This window comes from Gobius niger, assembly GCF_951799975.1.
Source record: "Gobius niger genome assembly, chromosome: 12".
Lineage (NCBI taxonomy): Eukaryota > Metazoa > Chordata > Actinopteri > Gobiiformes > Gobiidae > Gobius > Gobius niger.
This window is the reverse complement of record NC_136863.1, coordinates 26410671-26420713: the sequence shown is the minus strand read 5'-3', so window position 1 is coordinate 26420713 and position 10043 is coordinate 26410671. Positions and strand designations below refer to the sequence as shown.

The 10043-nt window shown below is 41.4% G+C and overlaps 1 protein-coding gene across 1 annotated transcript; it reads left to right on the top strand.

Moving 5' to 3' along the window:
- Nucleotides 1-331: 331 nt before the first annotated feature.
- On the top strand, nt 332-10024 carry arsa (arylsulfatase A). Its single transcript, XM_079568034.1, has 8 exons — nt 332-556; nt 3328-3568; nt 3955-4173; nt 4286-4455; nt 5316-5440; nt 6309-6436; nt 7621-7723; nt 9686-10024. The coding sequence occupies exons 1-8, from the start codon at nt 342-344 to the stop codon at nt 9982-9984; spliced, it is 1500 nt and encodes a 499-aa protein (XP_079424160.1). The 5' UTR covers nt 332-341; the 3' UTR covers nt 9985-10024.
- Nucleotides 10025-10043: the final 19 nt, after the last annotated feature.

Here is a 10043-nt window from a genome sequence, read left to right as displayed (position 1 = left end):
GAGCGCGGGGCGTGCCCATGGCAACCAAGGCACGCGCTCAGGACAAGCAGATCCATGTTCTCAGGTTTCGAACCTGCGCTTGTTGTATGCAAGTTATTTTATATTATGAAATAGGCTACTATATCTGAGCGTGCATAGATGTATTAATATCTCCAAAACATGAAATAAAAAATAACTAAATACATCAAGAAGAAAGAAAGAGGAGAAAGACCACGTGACATGACTAGTGCTGACCACGTGACATTGTTGTGGTTCCGTGTTCTCCGCTGTCCGCTCTCTCTTCCTCCGCACGGTCGTCTCTCACGGTGCTTAGCCGGTGCATTAGGCGGTGCTTGGACACAATGCCGAGCTTCTCCGTGAGCCTGTTGCTCCTCGGTCTTTCCTCCGCAGCCTCCCAGCCGAACTTCGTGCTCCTCTTTGCCGATGATCTGGGCTACGGGGACCTGGGCTGCTACGGACACCCGACCTCCCTGACTCCCAACCTGAACCGGCTGGCGGCGGGAGGACTTCGCTTCACCGACTTCTACTGCAGCAGCCCGGTGTGCAGCCCCTCCAGGTGAGGCGCAGAGTGTCTCAACATTCCAAACAGAAGACTCAGATCTCCGTAGCACTGGGTGTCCAATCCAAGAATATCAATGTTTTATTTCAGGCTCATTACATTGTAAATACACTTACGTAGCTTTTGTTTTTGCGCCTGCGCGTGTCACAGTTTAGGTCCAGAAATCTGCATTATTTGCCACAACGAAATCTACCTTTAGCTGCAGCAAATGATATTGTATGATTTTGCTTTGATTAAGAACAAATGAGGAACATACATGTTAAAGGAACAGGCAGAGCCATGGGAAGATATTTTAGTTAGGGGGTGCTGAGGGATAAAATTTACCCCCAAAATATTTTTTCTGTGCATAAATCCTATTTATTAACCTCTTACCTCCACCTGAACCGAGAGCATTTTCTCCAGTTCAGCTTTACCCAAATCATGTAGGCCAGTGTAACACCTCATTTGAAAGACCTACAAAACTAAATTGATCTTTTTCCTCACATTAGATTTTTTTTCATCACTTTTTTTGTTGGGCAGTCATCTAATTTTTGTCAAATTTTCGTGACTCTTTTGTCACTTTTTCGTCAAATTCGTATCACTTTTTCGTCCATTTTTCCTGAATTTTTGGTCAAAATTTTATCACATTTTTGTCACATTTTCAGGTCATTTTTTTTGTCATTTTTTGTCAATTTCTTGTGACATTTTTGCCACTTTTTCATCAATTTTTCGTCAATTTTTCATCAAGCTTTGTTGCTATTTTCTCACCTTTTTTCCAGAAGCTTTTGGATTGGGGTGAAGCTGGAGAAAATGTGCTCGGTTCAGGTGGGAGTTAAGGGGTTAATATTGCCTGCAGTTCACACACTATCCACCAGGGGGTGCTGCAGCGCCCTCAGCACCCTGGGTTCCCACGGCCTTGGGAACAGGCCACCATTTTCCATACTGAGATATGTTCTTGCCTGAGCTTAGACAAGTTGATGCTTACCTGTCTGGTCTTTGTGCGTGCCCTCAGTCACGCAAAACGACCAAAGATGTTGTTAGCATTTGGCCTCTTCCAGTATATTCCTATAGCTCCAAACGGGGGTGAAGTTAGAAGCGACCCAGCTCTTTCACGGGCACAAAGACCAGACAGGTACGTATCAACTCGTCTAAGCTCAGGTAAGAACATATCACAGTGTGGAAAAACGGGGGCCTGTTCCTTTAAGACGATGAACATGCATGATTTGTATATGATTCCATTACACAACGTGTCGTGTGTTAAAACTGAAGCCTAGATTTATAGAACAAATAACATTTACATTTGTTTATAGAATTTTGTGGGATTTCTGTCTTTTTCAAGTCTGTGGCATGCACACTGTGTTTTAAGTTTTTTCTCTTATGTTAGTATACTGAAACCTATAGAGCAGTGGTCCCCAACCTTTTTTCCTTAAAGCCCCCCTACACATGCTGCAGTCAGGCCACGCCCTCCCAGTCCAAAACTGTGGCCCCACAAATGCGCTTAAACATATGAAGGATTGCCAGTACACATTCATGCCAAGCATCCAAACTTTTTACACACACAAGGAATAAGCCGAATCGGTAACACTTTACATTACGGGCCGGTAAGTGCATGGTACTTACAGTGGTAGTTACAGTGGTACTTACGGTGGTACTTACATGGTAATTACAGAGGTAATTCTAGGTAATTACAGTGGTACTTACATTGGTACTTATGGTGGTAATTACAGTGGTAATTGCAGTGGTAATTCTAGGTACTTATTGTGGTACTTAAAAGATACTATAGTGAGAATTACAAGGTATGTACTGTGATGCTTCTAATCTAGATACAGTGGTAACTCTTAGTATGAAGGTTGTACTTCTTGTTTTCCCAAATGCTGCTTTCCTTGAAATCCAATCCAAGCCAATCCTAGAAATTACTTCTGTGTGTAGAAGTACCACATTTACTACCTATGAATTGCTGCTGTAGTATCCCTGAATTACCAATAAGTACCATAGATGTATTACTGTAAGTACTAGAAACTATCATTCAAAGTACCAAAGTAAATAGAAGTACAACCTTCATTACTAAGAGTTACCACTGTATCTCTTAGTAATGAGAGATACAGCATGCATCAAAACGCAGACGATAGCGTGACATTTTGCGCTCAGTAGGAGCGCACTTTGTGATCTTGCCACTCCAGACTTAGCGCATTTAAGTGGGTGGAGACACACACATTTTCCTCCAACCAGATCGACTATGAACATGTGCTTTTGTTTTGCTTCGCGTTCACGCCAAGCGCGTGCCGATCCGCACCACAGCGGACGCTGTAGCTCTTTTTCTCTCGAGACGTGAACATCGTTTAGCTCACGATGGGGTAAATAAAGTTTTTAGTTTGACCTGTGAGAGCCTAAGGCTTAAGAAAGAACGCAAGACAGCGCACAGGTGGCGGAGGCGAATGGCACATATAGCTCCGCCACTCGGAAAATAATTCGCCAAGAGCCTGCGCCGCCCCGTGCGCCGCCACAAGATCTGGCCCTGTGTCTCCCTGACCCTAATCCTAATTATTGGTATTCTAGGTACCACAATAAGTACCTAGAATTACCACTGTAATTACCACTGTAAGTACCACAAAAAGTACCAAAAAGTACCACTGTAGTTACCACTGTAAGTACCACAATAAGTACCACTGTCATCATTATTAGTAATTTTCACTGTAAGTACCACGGACTTACCGGCCCGTAATGTAAAGTGTTTCCAGAGAATCTTTTTAAATGGTGTCTTTTTCCTGTGATTTGGTGCCTCTTCACAGGGCGTCTTTGCTGACGGGCCGTTACCAGACGCGCTCAGGCGTCTACCCAGGAGTGCTGTACCCAGACTCTATCGGGGGTCTGCCCCTGAATGAGACCACCATCGCTGAAGTGTTAAAGCCTGCGGGGTATGCTACAGCGGCCGTGGGCAAATGGCACCTGGGATACGGAGCCAATGGGACGTACCTCCCAACCAACCAGGGCTTTGACCAGTACCTCGGGATTCCCTATTCCCACGACATGGTGAGTGTGATGTAGATAAACAAACTGGAAGAATATTATTTTTGCAATTTCTCTGACTAAAAGTGTGAGATGTGTAGTCTGGGGCGTGGTCTTATCACCACAAGTTTCGAGTGGCTTAAGTGATCAGAATAGCTCCTGCAATAAGTCGCCAATAAGGAGCTGATGGGGCTCTTAATGAAAGGAAATGACAAGCGGATTAACCAATCACAGAAGCGTATGGTCCGTCCAACATGCCGTTTTACCAGAGATTGATTTAAAGATAATAAAACTATACAGGAGTCTGAAAAACAGCAGCATCTTTTGTCAAATAACCACATTATTAACCAATAATCTTAAATGCATTTGTGGTCATGTCTTTTTGAAGCTCTTTTCTCCCATCACCCCAGGGCCCGTGTAAAAACCTGACCTGCTTCCCCCCAGATGTGAAGTGTTTCGGACAGTGCGACGTTGGCACCGTCACTGTCCCCCTGATGAGAAACAAAAAGATTGTGCAGCAGCCCGTCAACTTCCTGGAGCTGGAAAAGGCATACAGCGACTTTGCCACCAACTTTATTGTGACGGCCGCCCAGAAACAACAGCCTTTCTTCCTCTACTACCCGGCTCATGTAAGCAGCACTAATGATGAACTCAATCAGTAGCTTTAAGGGAATGGAAATGAATACATAGAATACATAGAGGTGTATGAATATGAATGAATTCTCCTTGTGTGTCCTCCAGCACACACACTACCCCCAGTACGCAGGCACCAGGACGGCCGGGAAGACTTTAAGAGGCCCTTTTGGAGACGCCCTGGCGGAGTTTGACCACACCGTAGGAGACATCATGGCAGCTCTGGAGAAGACAGGCGTCGCCAACAACACACTGGTCTTCTTTACTTCTGACAACGGGTAAGTGTATAGTTCATTAACCTCTTAATCCCCACCTGAACCACGCACATTGGTTTGGCGTTACCTATATCTAAAAGCTTCTCGGAGAAAAAGGGTCAAAATAGCAACAAAAATGCAATGAAAATGAGGATAAAAATGCAACATAAGAGTGGCCAAAAATGTGTGACGAAAACGCAACAAAAGAGCAATAAAAATGTGACAAACAAAGCCAAAAAAGCCACATAAGGGCAACAGAAAAGTAACAAAAAGTGACAAGAATGTGTGACAAAGAGCCATAAAAAAGGGACAAAAAGAAATGCCAAAAAAGGATTTTAAAAGGCAATAACAAGACAAAGAAAATTCATTTGGATCAGTTTTGTAGGTCTTAGCTTTCAAATGAGGTGTTTCACTGGCCTGTAGACTGTAAACTTTTAGATTTGGGTAAAGCTGTGCTGGAGAAAATGCACTCGGTTAAGGCGGGTAATGGCATGGTGACAAAGTGGTCAGTCACCTTGCCCAACAGCGAGAGGGTCACGGGCAGAGTTACCAGTTCCGCATTGGGCGCCTTTTTAAAGATGCACTAGACACAATTTTTGCTAAAACACAGTTATATTTAATATTATATATTTATAGATTATATATATATATATATATATATATATATATATATTTAGGATTTTGCTTTCTTTAGTCTGTCATTTTTTTGGTGATGTTTATACTTTCACTTCCTTATTGGACACTGACAGGAAATAACTTTTCTGCCCTTCATTGCTGCTTTATTTGCTGCTTCACTGACATAAATCGTTATAACTTACAACAGGCGTTATGTTTGTGTGACTGAAGCCTTACTCTGTTATGTGTTTGTCTGTGTTTCCCGTTAGGCCTGAACTAATGCGAATGTCTCGAGGAGGCAGTGCTGGACTCCTAAAATGTGGCAAGGGGACCACGTATGACGGGGGCATGAGGGAACCTGCTATTGCCTATTGGCCTGGAACCATCCAGCCTGGTTAGTACCCAAGTGAGGAAAGGTTCAAAAAAGTACAAAAAAGGTGCTATTTATATGTACCAGGTTCTTTTTATTTAGTTTTTAGAGTGATTTGTAATATATGTTTTAAAATCCAGATTCAGTTCACTTCACACATTACTTAACACTTCCAAGGGAATTCATAATTCACGGCTAAATAATGCCAGAATCACATTCATTTCAGAACATGTTTGTAGAGCTCTAAAGTACAGGTGCTTCTCAAACTTTTAACTGAAAATTATCAAAGGTCAGTAATGATTTATTCATATTGATAAAGGAAATATTTATTGTGCTTTATTTTTTTTTCTAACAGTCAAAACAAAAGGTGCAGATGGATTACTTTCAGTGCAGTGTATATTAAAGGCAATATATTTTAACATGAGCTAAAAAAATAAATGCGCAACTAATAATGAATTTGATTTGATGAAAGAGAAGTAGCTGTATGACGGAACAAACAGTGGGAGTTCTAATGAAAGAATTTATCATGTCAATTTAACATGATAAATATTTTTATTTCTACAAATTATTTTGATGTTTTCATTGCAGCTGCACAGTATAGAATCTAATGATTATTACTACAATACCATGTAATCTATATCATATTAGGCACAAAATCACTCAAGTCTTCATCTGACTGAGATTTACACACTTTTTGCAAACACAGCCTAAAACACAAACATATTAAGTCCTGAGGTTCTTTAATTGGTTCTATCTTTAAAACATAATTGAACATACTGTGTTGAAATTGCATTGTTTTTTCTCATTTAGCGCAGCTCTAGTTTTCAGACTATGTTTTTTCTGTGCTCCCAAATGTTTACACTGAAAGGAGCTGTTAATGTTGTGTTTTTAGGAGTGACTCATGAACTGGCCAGCACTCTGGACATCTTACCAACCATGGCACGCCTGGCAGAGGCCAAACTGCCCTCCGTCGTACTGGACGGGGTCGACATCACAGAACTTCTCATCCAACAAGGAAAGGTCATTATTTGAGTTTTGTTCATGAATACTTCTTTCTGCATATAAATCAATCAACATTTTTAATGAAAAGATAGTAAAGTTAGAGTTTGGTGCTGTGTGGGATGCCTTTTTGACGCTCGTAGTAGAGCTAAGATGTTATGCTCAAGCCCAACCTGAAATTTGGGCCAGGTCTGGCCGAGCAGGCCCGTCTTAATGTACCCATAGGCCCCGGGGCTTAAACAGAATTGTAGACCCCCACCCCCTTCAGCGCAAACCCTAACCCTAACCCTAACCTATAACCCGAACTAACCCTAAATCCCACAAAAACCCTAGCCCTGCTACTCCTACATGTGGGGGCGGGCACACGTGCTGGCTATTGTTACGTTTCAGAAGGTGAGTTTATGTTTAGACCTTCTTTAATTCTTTTTTTTTTTACTTGAACTAGTGGTTTACATCAAACATCAACATCTCACTGCCACGATGAATGAAAGGCTCGATGCCAAAGTGCAAGCTCATTTGAAAGCTAAGACTTACAAAACTGATTGTGACTTCTTTATTACGTTGTCCCCGTGTTTTTGTCACATTTCTGAAGCGTTTTTGTCTCTTTTTTGTCTGGTTTTTGCAGAGGTTTTTGTCCTGTTTTTGCTGCTTTTTTCATCCTTTTTTTCCCCTTGCTTTTTTGTCCTGTTTCTGCTGCTTATTAATTGTGTTATTGTTGCTCTTCTGACACTTTTTTGTTGTGGTAATATTCCTTCTGTTTTGACGCTTTGTTCAAGAAGTTTTTAGATTTGGGTAAAGCCAAACTAGAGAAAATGTGCTACAAATTACAAAGACAAAAAAAAATAACATTTACATGACAGTTTATGCATATGAATGGGAATAAAAATGTCCCTAAGACTCCAGGGTCTGTGGGCCCTCAGATGTGGCGGGAGGGCGTTCCACAATGTGGGCGACAAAGACATGAGTCAACTTTTCGGCATCTGCAGGGGAGAGACTGGGGCAGAGTTTTGCAATGTTTCTTAAATGATAGAATGAAACATGACACTTACACCAGCTCTGGAACAGCAGCCCAGGCTCCTGCTGCACAACTGTGTGTCTGTTATTAATTCATTATTTCACTCTGACCCCCAAAAGCACTCTCCACATTACCCAGCAGGCCTGTGAAGCTCTTCTGTTTGGTTAAAGTGTTTCTTGATGTTTTGCAGAGTAAAAGAGAGACGATGATGTTCTACCCGACTAATCCCAGTGAGCTGTATGGGCTTTTCGCCGTCAGGATGGGAAAGTACAAGGCTCACTTTTACACACAAGGTGAGCAGCTTAAAGCAACACAAACTTGTTTACCTTAATAAATCCTTTCCGTAGTCCCTCTGGGGGTCATACAAGTGTTGATGGGATGATTGGGGGGTCTTTCATCTCCCCCTGGTGTGTCTGGCCAGAAAACCACAATTGAAACTTGACTGCCACCAGACCAACCAATACACACTAATGGAATCCCAAAGAAGAAGCTAACATGCTAACGGGCAAAGCTAACTGCAATTGTGTAATTGGATGTACAATATCCCTCTGTGCCTTTGTCTTTTCTGTTAGTGTAGTATTTACTCTCACGGACAATTAATGAGTAAAAAAATCGGAACTTGCTACGACACCTACAGTGGCGCTTATGGCCTCTAGGGGCAAGAGTTACTTAGTACTGCTTCAAATATCATTTAATACTTCATACAGTGAGTTTGTTACCACCCAAATAATCGGAACATGTGAAGGACACTAGGAAACGGTTAAGAGGTTAAGAATTAAACAAACTCAATTCATTAGTTAGCTCGTCTTTGGTCGTACGACGGTTCTATTTTAAATCTTTGTCCCAGTCCCACTGTAGGACCTACAACCTGCGCTTTTCCCCACAAAGAGCAATCACTCATATGCGAGCCGCATATAATGTGTGTCTGAGACCCTGATCTAAAGGAAGCAAAATATATTCACAAGATATTCTCTCTCTGAGTGAAAGAACTGAAGCGATCATTTGGGATGGAACGATAATGAAATTTAAAATAATAGAATAGAAAATAATTGCGTTTAACGATAATATCACGATAGTTGCCTATGGTTTAAAAAAATCACTGAAACTGCAACTGATTTAACAGAAATGTCTCTTCATTGTCTTATATAAATGTCTTATTGAGTGAAACCTAATAAAGTATATTTAAACAAACTCAACTCCAAACTCATCAAAAGAAAACAAAATTGCTGTAAATTACAAACATAGAACGAAAACCAGCTAAGCTTTAGCCATAACTGTTGCTGGTCATATAACGTAGCACTACATGGTGAATATAACGATTATCTTCTAGCGTGACGATCACGATTATTAAAAAATGTGGTGATCGATTAATTGCCAAGTTTTTTATTGCGATTAATGATATTATTGTTTCTTGTTTATCGCTCGCACAGTTTCATTTTCACCGTGACAAGACAAACACAGCTGCACATGGTTCTTTTGGGACTCTTCCCTTTGCAATGTTATGTAGTTATGCTGAAATGCATTGGAAGGATTTGCCTTCTGCACATTGGATTATTATTTTGTGCTTCAGTCTTTACTCAGGCTGGGTTAAACCATAACAGACAGAAATCTTCTATCTTTAGATTCAAGTTTTGATGCTGTTGGTCCAGGAACAGGATTAAAGAAACTGACTTTCAGCAATTCACATTGTTCCACATTCTTTTGTAAAAATCTTTTCCTTATTAAAAAAAAAAAAAAAAAATCCCAATGTTTGCCCCATATTTCTCAAGTTTTTTGTGTGTTTTTTTTACAATTTTTTCTTCGTTCTCCCAACTTTTCTCACCTAATTTGTGCTCATTAATCATTACTAGTATTGTCCCTAATTTCCCCCATTTTGCCCTATTTTTGCCCCATATTTTTCTTTCAAAATTTTGCTGTTAAACAATTTTCCTCAATTGTCCTCACACATTTCTTGACATTGTAGATGAACCCAATTAACAGATCTTATTGTTCTGTTTTCTGATTCCAGATGACAAATATTTTAGTATATGTTGGTTTTTAGAAAAAGTATTGTCCAAGTATGGTTAAAGTACTGGTATTGATTTACCAATGATTGGTAAACAAACACTGCAGCTCATGAGACGTGACGGCAGTTTCTTACAATGCATCTACCATGAGCTTTTATGACCAGGATAATTGTAAAAGTGGTTTATCTTGACATTCCTCACGAATACCCAAAAGCAACGTATGAAAAGTGAAAAGAATGTGATTTTCAGGTGCCACCCACAGCGGGACCACGCCGGACGCCGACTGCCCGGTGTTTGCGGTTCTGAAGGCCCACGACCCCCCTCTCCTGTTTGACCTGGAGATGGACCCCTCCGAGTACTACCCCCTGTCCGTGACCGGCAGACCCGACCTCCAGGCTGTGCTGGAGAAGATCAGACAAGTCAAAGCTCAATTCGAAGCCACAATGGTGTTCGCCAACAGCGAGATGTCCAAGGGAACGGACAAGAACCTGGTGCCCTGCTGTAACCCTCAGTGCAGCCCCAAACCCACCTGCTGCAGCTGTGCATAACCTTTAACCCCTGAACTCCCACCTGAACTGAGCACATTTTCTCCAGTTTGGCTTTACCC

What these genes read in the sequence shown, in the direction of transcription:
- arsa (XM_079568034.1), top strand. Translation starts at nt 342, where the DNA reads ATGCCGAGCTTCTCCGTGAGCCTGTTGCTCCTCGGTCTTTCCTCCGCA. An exon ending in TTCTTTACTTCTGACAACGG is followed by an intron (nt 4,456 to 5,315) that starts GTAAGTGTATAG and finishes GTTTCCCGTTAG; the next exon opens with GCCTGAACTAATGCGAATGT. An exon ending in GGCTCACTTTTACACACAAG is followed by an intron (nt 7,724 to 9,685) that starts GTGAGCAGCTTA and finishes TGTGATTTTCAG; the next exon opens with GTGCCACCCACAGCGGGACC.